Consider the following 20,304-nt stretch of genomic DNA (forward strand, 5'->3'; position numbering starts at 1 on the left):
AAACAAACCTTTACCTTACAAGCTCAGTTCACTGTTCACTGGTTTAAGAGAGTTCCACCTGAGAAGTAGTTCATGCATTTAATTAAAAAATGATACACAGTGTTCCAGTCCTGAAGAAGCTAGGAGTGATCCATCCCATTTCATTTAACTAAGAGGGTTATGTCCTCCATCCTGATACTCATCTCCCAGAGAAACCAGCAGATCTTTTGACCTTCCTGTTTAAGATTGGTCTTTAATTCTCCTCCTGGCAGAAACACAGTCTGTTCTTTATTTATGTGCTGGCAAACTGACAGCAGTGGTACCTGTGCTTTGCAGTGACATGAAATAGGGGATGTTGCTCATAAGCTATTAATTGCTTCCCTGCAATCTTTGCCCCTGTGGCAGGGCTTCTGATGTGTATTTATAATTTCCTTCAATCTCTCTTTGCATCAGGGATCAATGGGCAAAATGGCTGTAGGAGATGAGATTACCACCATCAACAGCATCCCCGTCAGCAAGATGATGTATGAGGAAATCTGCTTGCTTATGCAGTGTCTTCCCACATCTGTAACCCTGGAGATCCAGAAGGCAGCATCAGGTGAGAAAGTTGTTTTGCTTTTGTATAATTTATTCTGGGTCCCAGTGAATGAAATGTCCTTGATTCAGCTGGGCCTGATCTTCTGCTGTCCTAGCTTTCCACATGGATTCAGAGAGGAGGACACAGGGACATTGTGTCTGCACTGGTGAGCCAAGCAAAGCAGTTCATCACCAAACCAGGCTTCAGGGTAAGGGGAGAAAACCTACTCCTGTGTGAGGTATTCAAAGCTGCCACACAGAGTATTTCTCTCCTGCCAGTGTTTGCAAAGGTCTGAGTCAGTTGGTGCAGTCCAGGAGCTAAAATGGCAGTGCCTCTTGTCCTGACAACTCATTTTATTGCTGTGCCTGTTCATTAAATGTATTGGCCCCTTAAAATCAAATCTCTCGATCTCTCTTAAATCTGAAGGTCTAGTAATGTTTTTATGAATGGACAGTAAGTCACTAAAAGTCTTCTTTCTCTCTTTCTTTCTTTCTTTCTCTCTTTCTCTCTTTCTCCTCCCTTCTCCCTTCTCTCCTGCTTTCTCTCCTCCTTTCTCTCCTTTCTCCCCTTCTTTCTCCCCTTCTTTCTCCCCTTCTTTCTCCCCTTCTTTCTCCCCTTCTTTCTCCCCTTCTTTCCTTCCCTTTTATGGGTCAGAATTCTCTAAAGTGCAGGAAAATTAAACAGAAAACTAAAATCTTATAAAAATGTTTATTTGCATGTTTCATTACAAAAAGTTTTCTAGTGTGATTTTAAATACTTCTTACCTTCTTGCTTTTTTGCTCAGGGCTGATTTATGCTGCTACAGCAATATATGAATCCCCACAGACTGTACAAATTATGTGGCGTGGAAATTAGTGTTTTAAAAAGAAAAACATACTTTTCAAATTCAGGAAGAACATAATATTTTGCTTTGTTCTACCTTATGATCTTCTTTTTGTACCTATTAATACCTGGGAACCTAAAGTGCTTCCAGATGCTAGGCTTCCAGTTGTTCTTCAAGGACTTCCAGGCTTGGCAGGATCTTGCTCTTGTTTCTTTAGATTGCTGTGGCTTTTCAAACCAATAGCACTGGGGGAAGGATATACTGGCAGTACTTAGTGAGACACTTTACCTTTCTCATTGTCCTATCCCACGGGCAAGAAAGGGTGGTCTCTTCAGCATGTGATCCCCTGCTGAAGCAGGGGAATATTTCAAATTTTAACCTGTCTGCTTGAGATTGCCCTCCTGAAGTGTTTTTCCCTTGTTGACTCCAGGAGGAATCAGCACTTCTTAATATGGATATCTAAGTTAAGTGGTATGGATAATCCTGCAGGTTTGTATAAGAAGTACAGAGATACAAAGGCACCTTTAAATTAGCAGGAAAGGGTTCTGACACTGTGAATAATTTCTCCTTCTCTATACACTTTCTGTGTCCCATGTCATAGTAACTGGCCTCTGGAGGGCAGCTTGAGTGGGGATGTATGTCTTAGAAGCATTGTAGAGAGGTGGAATCTGTTGCATAGGATGAAGTGCAGGAAACTGAAGATGTGGAGAAATGGGTAAGCAGGGATGTGTCAGAATGCAGCAGTCACAGGGAGCTCAGTGTGCTGCCCAGGACTGGGTTAAACATGTACTGGAAGCAAGGAGAGATCTGTGCCAGAAATGCAGTAAAGCCCATGTGCTTAATGTGTGCAGAACGTCACCCATGCGTGTCACATTGAACACCTGCAGAAGTGCTGAGGGGTCAGAGCCAAGTTATTTATGCACAGACTGTCGCTCTGTTATCTGGTCACCTTTGCTATGTCAGGGCTTTCTGTGCTCCCTGGAGTCTCTATTGGAGGCTTCAGAGATCAAACAAGTGATGAGAAGCAGTGCTGCTCAGCGTGACTTACTGCATGCTGACACTTTGGTAGTTGGCTGCTTGACTGCTGCAATTTCAGAGATGAGAGCTAAATAGATCATGACTACTCACCTTGGATAAGTGGATTGCTCCCTTCTGTGCACTACTCAAATACACATGGTTATGATTAATTTGAGTTATAGTAAACATCATTACAGAAGAGGAGGAGTGCAGATCAAAATGAAAATACATAGTCTGTGTGGGTGTCTATTTCTGTAATAAAACCTGGTGTTTTCTATATCGCTTCTTATATTTGACAGGATTTTGCCTTTTTGTTTTTTTTCAATCATGATGCAGCTGTCAGCAGATTTACAAACCTCATCCTGTCTCCGGGGGTAGACACTCAAAACCAGGCCAATGTCAACAGCATTCTCACAACAGAGGAAGAGCAGAGTTCTGGGAAGCAAGAAAGAGCAGGTCTGCAGGCTGCCGTCGGCGGCTGCGCGGCGCAGAGAGCAACACTGCCGCCTGATGCCACCAGCAGGGACGTGCACAGGGGTACCCCCAAGGGCAGCCGTGAGGAGGAGTGCACGGCCATCCCCGTCACTGACATTGATGACCTGCTCAGCCAGATGGGAGCCCCCGAGAGCAGGGCCCCGCGCACCCCCTCGCGCGCTGAAAGCCCCCTCCGAGACGAGTACACCACCATGTGCTGCTGTGGCACCGACGAAGGCTGCCCCGGGTCTGAGCCACGAGCACCCAAGGAGGAGCTGCTGGAAAAAACTGTGAATTGTGGAGCTAATGCACAAGGGGTTTTGGGGCTGTCTGTGTTGGACTCCATTAACACAGGCAAACTTTTTACTGTGAATAAAAACTCTTTAAATAACTATTCTAGGAATTTTAGCAGCTTAAATGAGGATGAGTTGCCTGCAGCAAACTCTCTGGAAGGTAAAAGAAGTGACCCGTTTCCAAAGTCAATGTATGGGGCTGCAGAGGATTCTCACTCAGATGCAGAGTCTGTCACAGAAGTCTTTGACAGTGCTAGTGAGGTGTTGCTTGGGCAATGTGCTGCTGCTAATGCCCCTGCAGGTTCTACTGTAACAGAGTCAGATGAGGAGCAAATTGAGATTTGTTGCATGAATGACGAGCTGCAGAAGCCTGCACAGGAGCAGCATCTCACCTCTGGAATAAGCTCATCCTCACTGTCCCCGCTGCACTCTTACAGTGGCAAAGTTTTGCAGAATGAGGGCTGTGCAATGTGTGCATCACTGGAGACAAGCATCAACAAACTTGGTTTGGAAGATCATAGTGGTCCCACTCAATGTTCTTCACAGTGCCCAGATGTGTCCTCTGAATCCTTGTGTTCTCCTTCCTCAGTTCTCCTGCCAGAAGACATCCTAAAGAATTCAGCCAGTATCCCTGAGGTTTACTCTTTCAGTAACAATGGTGCCTTACTTACAGAACAACAGATGGATTTGGGGAACAGTAATGAACACAAGAAATGCTGTGAATCCATTGAAGAAAAAGGGTCTCTGCACTGCAAAAAGACAGGCTTTTGCTCTGCTAGAAATGTCAATGTCTTGGAGAAGAACAGCTTGTTTGAGAAAGAAGGATGTCATGATGAGCAGAGATGCAAATCTGAAAGTGAAATGGCAGTTGATGACTGTAATCATGCTGTTAATTATTGCTTGGTTAAGAAAGAAACCAACAGTTTGTCCACCTCATCTAAAACAGACAGCAATCATGTGAATGCCTCGTCAACAAGAGGAATATCACTCAGGTCACCCTTTCCCACTAGATCTAAAGATCCAAAGGCTAATTCAACTCATGAACTGCCAGGAAAAAATGAGAAAATTAACTCTGTAACTTCAGGAAGGACTTCAAATGGAAAAGTCCAAAGCTCAGGCACAAATCACTGCAAAGGAGCTGCAGTACCGCACAGCCCATCCTCACAGAAAAAATCCTGTCAGGAGTCGAAGGCAATGGCACAAAAAAGTATAATGGACACCCTTTTAAATAATCAGAAATCTAAAACGGGACCAAAGCTAAAAGGGTTCACCATCAAAAGCAAAGCAAAGACAAATTCAGATTCTTCTGGCATTGCTCCTGCCAAAGTCAATGGGGCTGATCAGAAAAGGGCTTCTGTTTCTCCACAACTGTCCCCCAAACTCCTGGGAAAGAAAACACCATTATCCCGTAATTCACCTACAAACTCAGATCCTGGAAAGAGCATTTCAGCAGCCTCAAAGACTCTGAAATCAGAGCTAGAAAATAAACCATCTCTGGTAATTTCTGAAGATTCACTTCTGCCTCTCCTGAATGGGAGCAGCAGTCCAACCACTAGTGGTGAAATTAAATGTGGCTGTGGGGAGCTTTCATGGGGAAAGCCGAAAGAGAAGCAAGTTTCCATGCAGGGTATGGTGTGTCAGGGTAAAGGTGCTAAGGTGGATGATTTCAGAGCCAGAGACATTGAGTCCATAGTCACTTCACCTCCTCAGGGGATACCAAAAGCTGAATATGTGAAAGGGAAAACTGATAACCCTAGAAGAGACCTGAACACGATCAAAAGCATCTGTAGTGCAGATGACCTTAGGCAATTAGATTTGCAAAATGTAGGAATGTCTACTGGAGCCTGCTCTTCTTCATTGGGGTCCCACTCAGTTCAGCAGGAGCAGCTGGAAGGGAGGGAGATCCAACGCACTTTCATTGAGGTGAAACTTTCCTCCTCATCATCCCCTTCCTCCTCCTCCTCTGCCTCATCCTCACCAGCATCATTTTTGCGGCTGCCATTGTTGGAGAAAACAGAAGAGGTGAACACAGAAGTGCCTCGGCTGACTGAGGAGATGGGGACCATGCCGTATTTCTCAAGAGGAGATACTGCTGGAGACAGACATCTCTGTGGCTTGTCAAAACCTGTGATGAGGACCTACTCAATGCCATCCCAGTTGTCAGGTCACTTAAGAGAGGACTGCCGTTTTACAGAGGTGCACCCTGTGCAAGTCCCTCAGGGCCAAACCACAGAGGAGAAATACTCACAGGCAGCAACAGGGATGTTAAAGATGGCTCACCTGAACCTGCCTAACAGCCAGAGTGGGAAGGAGCAGGCATACTCCTCCAAAAGTGCCCAGAAGGTCCATGACACATCCCCCTCAGCCAGTGACATCAGCTACCCCACTGCTGATAAACTGAGAAACTTCAGGCGGAATTACTATTACTATGAGCTGAACTGGCCACATGAGCCAATTTCATCCTTCTCTGTCAAACAGAGGATCAAATCCTTTGAAAACCTGGCAAATTTTGACCGGCCGATTGTGAAGGCCATCAATATATGCTCGGCTGCAAGGCTGCCCCTTGCCAGGAGGTCGTGCGGGGGGTTGGCCACCACATCCAGCTCCGCTGAGGCTCCGTGGGCACTGCGGCGCAGCTTGAGCTCCTACGGTGGCAGCCCCAGCCCAGCCAACGCCGTGGCCAAATCTCCCCTTGGCACAGAGCCCGTGTGTGTGACCGAGGGTGGCAAAGGGGATGGAAAGCCCCAGAGGAGCGAGGAGGATGGCGCTGGGGCAGACGTGGCCACCTTTCCCACCTCGGCCTCGCAGGCGCGCTGCAGCCGCGGCCTGGGGCGGCCGCCGCTGTCCCGCTCCAGGCTGCGGGAGCTGAGGGCCCTCAGCATGCCCGACCTGGACAAGCTGTGTGGGGAGGGCTTCTCCGAGCCCCCGCAGCCCGTCTGCTTCAAGACAGAGCTGGAAATCGCGCCCCGCAGAGCCCTCGGCGCTGCCCAGAGCGGGGTGGCGCCAGCGGCCCGCTGCAGCCCCGCGGAGCTGGGTGCCATGGCAGTGGGGGCCTGCAGCCCCCGCGACAGCGGCTCGGGGACGCCGGGCTCTGCCTCGGACGACGACACGCCCCATGGCAGCTCTCTGAATGGGGGAAACAGCTGGTCCATCAGGTTGGTGTCAGCTTTGCTGTTACTGTTTCATCCCTACCCAAGGCAAACCTTCCACTGTGCTGCAGGTCTGCCCCAAAGCGTGTTTCAGCTGTGGTCCCAGCCTGCCGTTCCCTCGCAGTCTGGGAGTGCCATTCATGACCTTGATGCCTTGGAGCTGACATGCTGCTGTGTCTTGGCTTCAGTGGAATGGCTGGACTCCTTTTCTGCGGCCCCTCTAGCTAGTTTTGGTCAGTTTTTGGCCATGTCACAGCACAGCAGTAGTGGTGGGGAGGAGGCTGCACAGCACAGGCTGCCAGCACAGCCTGTGGTGACAAACGAGCTTGTTGTCCTGCCAGAAGCAGTCTTCAGAAGTAGCTGTCTCCTGTTAATGTCTGTTGCTAAAACCATTAGGGAAGGATGAGGGGAACAAAACAGGGACTGGTTTTCAGAATTATTTGAAAATAACCTTCTCTGCCCCTTCCTATTCTCCCAGCAGGCACCATTTCTTACCAGTTTTCAAGATTCTTTCTTTGTGTAATACCAACCTATACTGTATATGTGAAATGTACCTCTACTAAGTTGGGAAATACAGAGGTCTTCTGTCTTTTTATGTTTATTTTAGCTTGGACCAGCTGCTCGTCTCAAGCCTGGACCAGCAAAAACTGCAATCTGTTTTATCAGTGGTGGTACCAAAATGTGATGTTGCTGCTATGCTCCAGGAAGTCAAAGCACAAGTAAAGGTAAAAGCACAAGACAAAACTGGGTTATTGGTGGATTTTTGAGAGTTTTCTTCAGGGTAGATAAAATATTTTCCAAACTGTTTCAGGGCTCCTCCTGTAGTAGTAGTCCTGTGACAGGCTGTAACTATCAACTGCAATTGATGTTAATTTTACTAATGTTGTTTTTTAAATGCCTGCTATAAACCTGATAATTTTGAACTACTTTTTGTATAGGAAGTTCAAAAGCAATTGTGAGTCACAATAAATAGACCTGTTTTAAGAGGAAAAGTACTCCTCCATCTGGGCTCCCCAGTAACTGCCCATCAAAACTTAGCTTTTCACTTGCCATCTGGGTCAGACTCAGTTTCCCCACTGTGCAAGGGAAGCTCTGCTCCATTTTGTGCCTGGTGCCTTTTGCTAGAAGCTGCAATCACAGAAATTGAATTTATTTTGTTCAATACTGAAACTTGAACACCATAAAGCAGCTGCTGAAAGGTTTATAAGAGACTCTTGTGACCTTTTTGTTCTCTTCTGTGGAAGCTGGTTTTTGCATCAAGATAACCTGCTTCATTATCTAGGTGTTTGAAGAAGACTTCCAAAGTGAAATGCCTGCCAGAACATTACTTCCTTGCTTTTGGTGTTTCTGTTTGTGGGATACATCCACATCCTTTTTAAATCAGAACAGAAGTTGATAAAATAATGACAGTGCTGGAAGGGAAACTGCCATCTGGTCTGCATAACTGCTGGCTGAGCTGCATCTAGAGTGTTCTTGAGTTTTGTTCACAAAGATTGCAATTTCAAACATAGAACAGGCTGGGGGGAAAAGGACCTCCCCAAAATATCCAGCTTTATCTCCTTCCAGGGGACAGCATAGCTAAAGCTTGAAAGTCTCAAAAACTTGGTGAGCCAAGAGGGCTAGCTTGGTTTACTGATAAAATTAGGGATTGCACAACTGGACAGAGGTAATTAAGTGTTCTCTAAAGTATTTTGCATGTGGTCTTGGAGAGATTATTTATTTATGACACTTTTCAAAGCCTGAGAGCTCAAATATTTATAAAGCTGAATGCTTTTTGGAATGAATTCCTTGTCTGCATAGTTTCTTATCCATGTTTAAGCCCAGTGTGGCACATCCTCTGGAAAATTTTATGCTATTCCAATGGTGGATTTTGAATGTACAATAGAACAGTTCTTCATAATTATCCAGTTACTGAAAAATGAGCTGGACTGCCTGATTTGGACTGAGAGCTTCTCTGGAAAGAGTTTATCACCATCCTTTGCTCTAAACAGTGCTGAATTTACTGCTAGCATTTAATAAATGCTACTAATATTAATTTTAAAATGGACATATTATTTAGGTCTCTATGACTGGTATCTTTGGCTAACAGTCTGTTAGATCTCTCTCTAACTGGAGACCTGGTGTGTCCTTTGTGTGTCCAAGTAAAGCAGTAAGCATCCACAGCTGGGTCTCTGCCCAATATTTAGTGTGCTGGCAAGGAGCAGCTCTGAGGGCTGGGGAGGGAGGGAATGCACCTTCGGGAATGGGAAGCCAGTATCTAGACTGTGTTGTTGACTGGCCCAACACATATGATCTTTGGGTAGCTCTTAACATCTGAATTTCTGACTTTTTTCCTTCATTCCTTCACCAGTGCAAGCAAATTAAGTTGAGATATCAAAGACTGGAGAGACCCTGATCTCTCACAGTCAATGTCATGTGTATGTTTCCGTTGCTTGGAAAGAAGCTAGTCTAGTTACTTAACTGATTTTATTATTTCTAGCCAGACATAAAGCTGTTCTCACTTAAGCACATGTGAGCCAGGTCTTAGCATTTTCAAAACACTGTGGACAAAAATGTTCTGCCCTCACTGCTCCTCTCTCCTTGAGTGCTGGATCAGTGATGGGGAGCAGGGTGACACCAGTTTCAGACATTGCCTCTGCATAGTGCAGCAATGTCTCTAGTGTAGGAAATCTTCCATAGACACTATTTGGCAGAGAAACATGCAGTGAGACCAAGAATTTGACTGTTGTTTCACCACAAAATTTAGTGATCTGCGTGGTCCCATTTGTCTGAAACAAAAGGGAAATGCTGAGTAATATGTTGAGTTTAGTGAACTAAATATATCATTTAATGCTAAATAGATTGAGAGATTGGTTCCTAATGATTTGCTGTTACTTTTAGTATTGGCAGTTTCTGGCAGCTGGTGTTAGAGGGGATCCTGGAGAAAAGCTGAGAAATCTGCATTCTACTCCCCATATCAGATGCTCTGCCCCATAGATAGGTACTATGTGCCTGCTCCACCAAATACCTTTCTACAGGTCCCCTTACACCACAAAATGTGGCCTCTGTGTCAGACTTGTTGGATGCAAACCTGCACCAATCCTTTTCCTGTGCAGGATGCTCCCATTTCTACAACAGCACAGTTTAGCCCTGTTTAGGTCACTAACAGGCTCCTTACTTTCATCTCCCAAGTGAAACAGTTTTTCTGCTGTCCCATCTGACCTTTCCGAGCTTCAGTAATGTAGCCACTGCCCCTTGCAGGATTGTCCAGCCCTGCTGAGAAGAGGTTGATGCCACTACCTTGCATTGCATCTATGTTACTCTTTCAAGGAAAAAGAAATTGAATAACAAAAGTGTTAGTAATTCCCTGAAGAGTACAATGCTTGGTCTAGAAAGGTGTATGGGAATAGTGAATTTTGACTGCAAAATGTTAAACAATGCAAAACTGACTACAGCATGTAAAAATTAGGCTGCCCAAGGTTTCATGCAATTTCACTACCGAAATTTTGACTTTGTTTGCTAGTCTTGAACTGAATAAACCTTCCTTGTCACCTGTGTTCTCCTAGATGGCTGCTTCATTCTGTAACATGAAGTGAAATGCATTTAGTACCTCAATTTTAATTCTCTGAGTTGCCTCTTTTCACTTGCCATAATCTGTGGATACTGGAGATTTGTCATTCATATAAATACTTGGTCCTGATATTTGGTTTTGTGTTTCTTCTTTCCCTTCCTGTGCACCTCCATTTTTCTGCTAGAGCAAAGAAGACACTTACTTTGTAGTCTTGCACAAAGAAGAAGGAGCTGGCCTGGGATTTAGTGTTGCTGGAGGAATAGACTTGGAACAGAAATCAGTCACAGTAAGTGATGGCTGCAAGTCATTTTTCTACAAAGCTTACTTTAAAGTAGGCTGGTGATTAGATCAAATGCTCATTTATCAAGACTCACTGCAAGTCATTCACAGTGTCTCTCAGAAACAGCAGCTTACCATCTGCTGCTGAAATCAGAGTGTCTGGGAAGTGTAATTTTTATTATTGGAGATGGATAACAATTATGCTTTCAGGCTTTAAAAATCTATTACTGGATGGGATGGGCTAGATCTGAATCCTATGCATGTAAATAAAATTCTGCATGCAGCTGCAGTGCACACAGCCTTTTAGGGGAGACTTTCATTTCCAGCCCTTGAAAGGAAACTCCGTGCAGCAAAGTTTTTGAAGGATTTTTCAAATCCTGAGACTGATGTTGCAGACCTCAGCAGATGTTATGGATTTCACATTACAAGTTTGTTTTGAGTTAGCAAGACCTATGGGTGGTCAGTAAATGAGGGTTGCTTTCTGGTTAGAGTTTTTTAAAATCTTAAGCAGCACTCTGAGTCAAAGATAGTGTCCTATTAAGACACTGTTGTGTGAAAAGTGACAGTTCAAAAACAGGGCAGTGAGACAGAATAATCCAAGAAAACTGGTGTCCTGTGTGATGGTTTCATTAACACAAAATATGCATTTAAATTCTGCTCTGAAAGAGAGTGATCTATTAAATGCTGAGGTTAGAAAAAAAGGTATACCCTCAGTTTTGGGGCCTGCAGAAGCCCTTGCAGGAATCTTCTGGGTTTTGTATTTAGACAAGACCAATATAAATAAATGTATTTTATATTAAACTGTCATTAAGTTAGAATATGGTCGAAGTCTACAGCACAGGCCTCTACTTCTCACTGTAGAAGTTGTTCCCTGTCTCTGGCCCAAACAGTGGCAGCTCTGATCAACAGGAAGGCTCCACAGTGTCCCACCTCAGAGAGTTCTTTACCTAGAGACTGTGATTCTACCTAAAAAATAAAATCTTGAGCTCTCTCAGACTGAGGAACTGATGACATCCTTTTCCTGAATTCTGTTAGCCATGAGACCAAAACAGTGTCAGTTCCTGCTCTTTCCTGATACTTTTTATTCAGAGTATGTAAAGGGATCTTATTAATGTTCTTGACCTACTGGAATTCTGGGTACCAGCTAGATTTAGGGTTGCTTCTGGGTGCTGAACTGCTTAGATGGGCTGTTATGTCCACACTTGGTACAGAAATGAAATGCCCAGTGGGCTTCAAGGTACTGAGGAGGTGAGCAACTGAGGGAAAGCAGCAGATTTTTTGGACTGACCCTTGTATTCCACTTGCATTTGCATGCCTGCATCTGTTACTCCAGCTTTGAATGCCTGCTTAGACTGGCTGGAAATTTATCTCCTTGGATCCCTGGGGTTGTAGCAGGTGCCCATCTCAGCATGTTCCTACAATGAGATGGTGCAGGAGCCAAAAGGTTTCTGATGCCTTGCTGCTGGTCTGGGTATCAGGATAAATTCCTAAAGATAATGCCATGCAGAATTGTGTCCACAGATCTGCTGCCTTGAATATTTGCTTGGCAGACCTAGTACTGTCTCCATGGGAAACCATATTCTGCCTGCTAAAATTAGAGTGTCTAATAGCCAAGTCTTAAATACTGGGTCTTGGGTCTTTTAGTGAGTTCCTTTTTGTACTGACACACATCTAAACTTGCTGGAAGTTTTCTCGAAATTTAATCCACCCTGAATAGAGTATTTTTTTCTCTAGAAAAATGCATTTCAAGCTGCTAAATCATCCCTTTCCATCTATTTGCATGGTATTTGATCAGCCAGATTGAGGCAAACAATTAAATACTTGTACAGCTGCAGTAAGTCAGAGCCTTTCTGTGCACAGATGTTTAGAAATGTGCATTTGAAAACAGCACAGCATGCATGTCCCAGTCAGTGGGAACTGGGGACAGTGGATGCTGCACACCAAAATTCTTGGTGGTTGCTGTGGCACAGATATGGATTTGGCCTGTGTGTCACTTGAAATATGTTAATTGAAGGCCTTTGAGGAGACAAGTGAAAGCATAAGTGATTTATGATATTACATTCCCTAGCTGGTCTTGGTTATCTTTGGCTTAGAAATGACAGTGCAATAACAGCATCTTTTCCTGTGAATTCCCCCATCCCCAAATGGAGCTCTGTGTGCTCACTGGAGCAAGTGCTGTGTGCTTGATATCCAGGTAGTGGGCACTGCCTGCAAATTTTGGTGGAGTGTCTCTGTTCAGCTTGGCCCGTAGAATGCTGTGTGTGGTCATGTGGTTAAAACATCCTTGTTAAAACCTTTCTTGCAGGTCCACAGAGTGTTTTCAAAGGGAGTGGCATCTCAAGAAGGGACTATCCAGCGAGGAGATCTTGTTCTGTCAATAAATGGCAAATCTCTGGCAAGCTCAGTCCATGGGGATGTCCTGAATACTCTTCATCACGCAAGGCTGTACAAATATGCAGTCATTGTCATACAGAAGGAAAAAGACAAAACAAACAATTCCTCCAGACTCGAGATATCAGCTACTGGCAGAAAATGTGTGGGGTCTGGAAAAGATGTTTCCATGGAAATAGGAGCAGGTATGATCTTTGTCCAAGAACAATTGGAAGGATTCCTTTGCAGAGCAGACTGAAGGGAAAAATATCCATGTGCTTTAGATTAAAAGTGTCTGTGCCTGATGTGATTGAGGGGAGAAAATGAAATTACCTTTAAATTTTATTTGTTCTCTTTGGAACCTAAATACAGTTTGGAGTTTAGTTGTTTGTTTTGTTTTTTTTTTAATTATTGTAACTAGGTGCAAACTTAGAAGACCTAATTTAGGGCCAAATCAAATTTCTACTTAGGTAAGTGCTTCCTCATATTCTTCCAATCCAGAATAAACTCCTATTAAGTAATAACAGTAGTCAATGCAAGAAAGAAAACAACCAGAAATAATTTTTAAAAGTTTTTAAAAGCTCAAACAAACCCCCATGCCCTGCAGTATTTTAAGCATACAGACTGAGCTTATTCTTTGTAAAAACAGATTTCATACAGTTTCTACTAGAAACATAGAAAAAATCACTTTTATATTGCAGTAAATGGAAGTAAGCCTATTGAAGTCAGCCATCCCATAGGAAAGTAGGGACAAATGGTTTAAGTGGAACTGCATTAGTGGAATATTAGGTTTCTGTTCAGGAAAAAGACAGAATTTTTGTGTAAAGGCTGCACTTGGGGTGTTAGGAAGAGACCTCAAAAGTTTTTTTTGGAGGTTTAAGACCCAAAACCCTTCAGCACCTATCTGGATGGTGTTGCTTGGGAGCAGGGGATGACCAGAGGCTTCCCCTGCCCTCCTGGGCAGCACCAGGCACTCAACTCTGTCCACCCCAAAACCAGAACATGGAGCTGCCACTCAGTTATTGTTGATCTTTTGGCTGTAATCATTACTCTTCTCGCAGGCATTTTTTTTTCTGTAGCAATTTCTTTTGTTTTGTGCTTACGCTGGGTTTTATGAAATGACTTTATAACACAGCTCTTATTAAAAAAAAAAAAAAAAAAAAAAAAAAAAAGCACTCTGTTAATTAATGGATCAGCCCTTCTGGAATTGCTCCCATGGATATAATCTGTGTAATTACTTCAGAATCCCTCTCTGCCCTAAACTCCCTACATCCTGCACCCTGACAAATGCAGAATATCTGCTGAGTCCAGGCACTAGGGGGCAACATTATCTCATAAACAAAATAAAGTTGGATTTTTCCAAACATCTTTCCACCCTTCCAGGCTAAGGACATCTCCAGATGTTGTAGATAATGTTTAAAATTGCCTAAGATAACAGTAGCAGTAATTTGTGATAACACAGACTGCATAATTATTACATTTGCACAAGGTAAAGAGCATCCTGTTTTGCAAAACTGCAGATTTATTTCCTCCTAAGAAAAATCATGTTTTAATTTAGCTACAGCAATATTGTACTTCAGATATATCTGCTATGTAGGAGGCATCGTACAACTACAGTTAATTATAGTTAAATACATAGATAGGAGACCAGACACTATTTTTCACCTAGCAAGTGATTTCATATTTTTGCTTAAGTGAATAGAACATGTTCACTTAATGAAACATTTCATTCATTTCTGTTACTTAAAAAGAGAGGGTAAACTGTATAAGCAAAGGGAGCAAATGAAAGAGAAAGAAATGCTCTCCACTCCATTTTTTGTAAATTTTATTACAAAAAATATTTTGTTGATATTTAGAGTATTTGCTAAATTTGCTAGCTATAATTTTGCCCGAAAAAAGGTTTTTGTTGAACTTGTGAAATGAAAATGTCCCTGTGTGAAAATGCATTTTGTACTGTCTCCCATTTACAACTACAATAGAATACATTCACTTCTGACAAACTTGGTGGCATGTCCTAGTCTGAGTAACTGAACTCTGAATTGTCCTATCACTGCAGCAAGAGCAAAAACCAGCCAAACACAACTTGCAATTTAGTGTTATGTGCATAACAAGATGCTGTGTGTGTTCAATCGCAGATCCAAACCTGGACATGAATGATGTAATCTGCATTGAATTATTGAAAACCTCTGCTGGTTTGGGATTCAGTCTTGATGGTGGAAAAGCTTCCATTGCTGGAGATAAGCCCTTGCTTGTAAAAAGGATATTTAAAGGTACTACATGCATGCAGTGGATGTTATCCCAGTTTTCCTTTTGTCTGTGTATTGTACAGACATTTCAGTTACTGTACTCAGTGGCTTTTTGGAGCAAGGGTGGGTTTTGTGGCTGTCATTTATTGCCACTAATCAGGCCAAAGTGGTCATTAAAAGAAAAAATGCTCTTGGGAATGGCTAGGGAATTGCATCTGCTAGTAAATGTGGAGCAATCTGCTTTACTAAGTGTGGGTCTGTCCACTAGTCTAGACATTAGACTGAAGTAACAATCATCTATATAGTGGTCTGAGACATTCATACCTCATCATTTCTTTTCTAAGAAATGCATAGTGCATGTAATCAGTGTGATACTGAAGCACCACCCTGCATTATGCCCAGTTACGAATTTTGCAATATTTTTGTCCATTTTTGTTTTGTTTTTAAATGTTAATAATAGCTTTTGTTAAGAATATGGGATATTTGTATTCAAAAACTGCCAGTCGTGAGTGCTTTGTTTGTCAGCAGGTAGTTAAACTTATATGAATCATACATAGAAAGAAAACAAGTCCCAGAACTATGCTGTGACTTTCATATGTCAGTTTAGTGAGAAATAAGGCCCTTTCTGAAGGAGCTGAAGCTCTTGATGAAACTACGTGTGCACAGCACTTCTACAGAATTACTTTTCAGTGATTTATTCCCTCATCAAGATAAAAAAATCAAACAGGTATTTACTGAATTGCTTATCAGTTTGTGTGTGTATGTGTGTGTGTGTGTTTCCCCTCTTTAGAAAATGCTTTTTAGGGTAAAGGGCATGTTTAATTTTTGAGCTCATTCATTTATATCCTTACATACAGTCCTTTTCCCCTCCCTGTGATAGCTTGTGTCAGTTTAACCATCATTACAGAAAACATACCTTCATCATCAGTGAAGGGTATGCCCTCTCTAGAAGCTTTCTGTGAATGGTGTTTGTCCAAGATTTGCTATCAGTGCTTAACTTGTTCATACCAGGTTTTACAGTCTACTGCATTATCTTCTTACTACCCTATTAAAATTGAGAAAGTAAATCCATGCAACATACAAGCTTCATGGTTATTTTATCAAGCAGGTTTTCTTACAGCTACAGAGATAACATTCAGCATATTCCATACAGTTATGTTGTTTCCTTCAAAGCCAGACTTCTTTTCTGAGAACAAGGCTTTATCTTCATTAAAATATTCTTTTCTGTGAGATGCAGCATAGAGTAGCTTGGTAGAGCTGAGGTGAACGTAAGTGACTTGTATTGAAATTGTTGCAGTTGGAAAAAATTGTTTATTTCATCCCAATGGAAAGCAGACTTCTCTGGGCTCACTTTTTTTTTTTCTCTTAACACTGATTTTCCCCCCTTTTTCTTCTAGGTGGTGCTGCGGAGCAATCTGGAAACATAGAAACTGGAGATGAAATTCTTGCTGTTAGTGGGAAGTCATTAATTGGGCTCATGCATTATGATGCCTGGAACATCATTAAATCTGTGCCAGAGGGGCCTGTTCAATTGCTAATCAGAAAACACAGAACTGCAGTATGATGGAGGCTACATCTAATCACACTTGCTAAGACAAACCATTTGAAACTGTCTAAAAGCTGTCTTTGTTTATAAAGCCACACAGAAGTGTCTTAATGCTTTACAGAGAGGTGCTAAGAGCCTTGGAGAACCACTGAGCAAGCATATGATGAGCTTCAAAAATCTCACCTAATGATTGGGGATGAAGGAAGCCAAAAGTTAGAGACAATTTTTGTATTATGTGGCAGTTTTATTGGAACTTCAAGACCTCTCCTGGGTTTGATTTAAAGTATTTTGACTGAGATAAATAACACTGTGCCTGTCCCTGATATTTTTAGTATCTGCAGAGTGTTGGTAGTAGAACTTGTTGGTTGCCATCCTGTTGACAAGGGTGGGTTTTAGACTGTACTATATCACTTAGCTGTTATAAGACTTAAGGACACTTCCTTAGGGTCTGGTCCTTTTTTTGTTGTAATAAGAGAATGTCTGGAACAATCTCACTTTATTCTTCTAAAACCAGTTTTGCTAAAAGTGCATGACAAAAGAATATAATTTTGCACAACTTGTATGCGTAAAATACAAGCATTTTATTGCAAAGCTGAAAAATCCTCTTAAAACTAATGAACTAACTCAGCATCCACCACAACTGAATCTACTTCTAGGTGCAACTTGTATGTGAAAGCACTTGGTGTTAACGTGGTAGAAATCTGTAAGAAAATCATGTCCAAATAATAGGTGATTGTCCACCAAGGTGTATACTGAGTTGTTAGTTATGATTAAAATGGGGGCGATAAAAAATTGGGGTCTGAATTCTCAAATTTGGGCTTCTAATGTTAGGCACCTTTAAAAAATATATATTTTTAAGAGGGGGATAATTTCAAGTGCTGAGCACTTACAGATCCCACAGACTTCAGTGACCGCTAAGAACGTCTGCAAATTGGGCTGCTTTTATTTGTCTTCATGAGGTTTAAGGCTGCTCAACTTGAAAAGACTCAAGCTGAAAAGTGGTGATCTAAAAATGGGGATTATAACAGATTAAATCTGAGCTGGCCATATTTGTGGTGGCTTTTAATTGGTCTTCTTTGTTTTCTCCTGTCCAGTATTTATTTTTTGCTTGTGTGAGAGTGGGTTGAAGGTGTGTGTGGATGATGCAAGTACACCCAACTGCAGCAGGATTGGGCTGATACTGGGGGGTCTGGGTGGTGAAACTGAAAGCTGTTCATGTAGATGGTAAAAACCATGGTGTTGGGTACAGCAAAAGAGAAAGGGTTGTAATGCCACAGGAGCTTAGTTTGGATTTTCTCACCTCTACTCACAGAAGAGGTATCAGTGGTGGGCCATGCTGCTTAATCTGCTGTGCTGGGAGGAGAGTGTATGGGTGCAAGAGATTAGACTCGTTATTTCTCTTCCTACATCTGGAATAGCTAAACAACATAAAATACATACAGTAGGAAATGGGCCAGTGTCTTATCAGCTGAGAACAAGTTGTTTGTTCCACAGTGCTCAGGTTGTTCATCACATTAGGCTGGAGACTGCTTGCAGCCAACATGCCCAGGGTGAAGAGCTCTCCGCCTGGAACCAGTCCAACTCTGAAGTGCTGCCTCTGTTTTCAGTGAGCCAAGACACTGCATAGCTGTTAGAAAAAGGTCTGGGCTTGTCACTTGGCCCTTCCCCAAGATCATACTGTAGTTCAGTTTATTTACATTTATTTAGCAGTGCTTGAAGCAATTGCTTCCAGGTTAGTGGAGCACTTGCTTGGGTTCATCTCTGTGACAGCTTCATTAGACTGCAGCTCATGATGAGCAGAAGAAATTTCAGTTCTGCAAGGCAACCTGAGACTAGATGAATAGAAAAGCTGTGCAATGTTTGCCTAAAAATGAATAAATAGGTTTCATTCTTTTTCAGTGACGTATTAGCATGTGAATCCAGGGAGAGATGCAGCTTTTTGTTACAGGAAAGGCAATACTGTACGTAGTCCTACAGCTCCTTTGCCTGCAGGATTTCTGCTGAAACTAATTCAGGTTCAGTGCTGTGAGATGACTGTGGAGTTGGGTCCCCTGTGAACCCAAAGCTCAGCCACTCCGTCAGGACTGGTCCGTGCCTCCGGTCACCTCCGTGGTGGGAGAGGCTTCAGGAGGATGCAGCTCTTAGGGCTGGAGGACCACACAGATTCCAGGCCTGTGATGGGATAGAAGAGGTTCCCCTGCATATTTGCTGAAAAACAGGGAGGAGGTAATTTGGCGGTGACAGCTGAATGGTGAGGCCTTGTTCAGGAATGACCAAAATCCGACTGTAATAGAGTGTATAATAGATACATAAAATGCATGTGGAATTTAATGCAGCGTAGTGAATGCATACCTGTATACGTATAATACGTGCAAGTGCAGTACTGACTTTTTGCTACTTTAATGTGGTAAATCACAGTTGTGTTTTAGGAAATGGCATTTTTTTCAGTCCACAGTCTAGAATTCTGGAGGTTCCATCGCAGGGGGGCATATGTCTCCCTCACTCCTAAACCAGTGTGAGCTCAAAGGTAAAGTCTTCATTTTGTAAATTAAAGTTAATTTGAGGTGTCTTAAGATGATACGTGGTGGATATTTTCAGATGCTTATTTGCAGGTACTGTTCATTGTGAGTGATTTAGAAGGCTTTTTTTCAGTAATCAGATACTGTTCAGTATTTTATTTTACATGCACGTAGATAAGTGTTGGCTGAGTAACAGCAAACAGAAATGGGGATTTTTGTGTGTGATTCAGTAGTGGCTATATTTTAAAAGATAGGTTTAATGTTTTAAATCTGATAATAGTTACTATGGGTAGAAAGATAACATTTCTCTACTAACATTAGAGCAAGCAAAAGAATTGTATTTAACCCTGATTGTTTCTGTTCCTGAAAATACCTTTTTTTTCCCTTGTGAAAGATCACCATCTTCACTGATGTTAGTATGATTACAATAGCATTTCCTGACATCTCTCTTGGGGTGACATTCTCTGAAAAAGCTCCAGGATCTGCAGTAGGGTTGTCTGCTTTATTACAGACAAGATAGGTAAACCAAGCAGATGTAGTAAACTTTTGGTTACACACCTGAAAGAGTAAATGTTATTTTTCTGAGAGCCTGGTCACACTAAAATGTTGGAGGACGTTGCATTAGTTCGTCAGTATTCAGTGGGATCACAGCTGTTTTTGGCCTTGCTGTTTGCATATCAGTCCCCATGGTGATTCTTCACCCTGCTGGAGTGTTGATCAAATTCTAGGAGAGCAGAGACTTGGCAGCTGCATCCTAGAACACCAAAAAAATCAGGATGAAATTATGCCCTTCTTCACCGGGGAGCTGAAGGCATTCCAGACAAGGGGAGTTTGCTCCTAGATGGAGAAGGTTTGTTGCATCCAGGCCTGGGGCAGCTGAAGGTGCACATCATGGATATGAGAGCAGTGAGATGCTGCCATTGCATATTCTGCAACCTTTTGTACCTGGAAGCTCTTTCCAGCTTCTGTAGGGACTCCATCTGTATTGAAAACTCTGAGATTAGGAAGGGAAAAACATTTGATCATTTTCTCACTATAAAAAAATAATGGACAGATAAGTATTAAGAAACTGTTAAGTGATTCATATTTCCTAATGATCCTCACTTAAAATTAACCCTGGTAAATGTTCTGCAGTGGTTCTTGTAAAATTCTGAAGGAAGTGTTCCCAGATGGGAATGTTTACCTGTTTCTATGTTTAGGTTATGTAAATGTACAAGTGAAAATATTGATGAAGAGTAGACTAGCTCATGAGAAAAATGGGGATCCCACTCTAGGTAGATTTTGTGTGTTAGTCTGATACACTTATTGTATGATATTGTATATTTACACTTTTATTTATATAAATAAAACTTCTTTTAATGAAAACTGTTTAATACGCCTTGTATATTATAACAACATCAGTGCAATAACATGCAATAGATTGTACATTTTTTTGATTTTTGTCTCTTCTATGTCAATCTGTATTGCCATAAACTGTTTTGC

The 20,304-nt window shown here is 42.3% G+C and overlaps 1 protein-coding gene across 5 annotated transcripts in view; it reads left to right on the forward strand.

Moving 5' to 3' along the window:
- PDZD2 (PDZ domain containing 2) overlaps positions 1 to 20,187 on the forward strand; it is a 200,083-nt gene extending 179,896 nt beyond the window's left edge. For all 5 annotated transcript variants that reach the window (XM_079329867.1, XM_079329868.1, XM_079329870.1 and 2 more), the window contains 7 exons: positions 433 to 577; positions 2,733 to 6,318; positions 6,920 to 7,037; positions 10,047 to 10,148; positions 12,447 to 12,717; positions 14,647 to 14,781; positions 16,155 to 20,187. In XM_079329867.1, the coding sequence (XP_079185993.1) occupies positions 433 to 577; positions 2,733 to 6,318; positions 6,920 to 7,037; positions 10,047 to 10,148; positions 12,447 to 12,717; positions 14,647 to 14,781; positions 16,155 to 16,321 (4,524 nt within the window). In that variant the 3' untranslated portion in view covers positions 16,322 to 20,187. The remainder of the gene's footprint in view (positions 1 to 432; positions 578 to 2,732; positions 6,319 to 6,919; positions 7,038 to 10,046; positions 10,149 to 12,446; positions 12,718 to 14,646; positions 14,782 to 16,154) is intronic.
- The last annotated feature ends 117 nt before the right edge of the window (positions 20,188 to 20,304 follow it).

The sequence above is a fragment of the Erithacus rubecula genome (assembly GCF_903797595.1).
Source record: "Erithacus rubecula genome assembly, chromosome: Z".
Lineage (NCBI taxonomy): Eukaryota > Metazoa > Chordata > Aves > Passeriformes > Muscicapidae > Erithacus > Erithacus rubecula.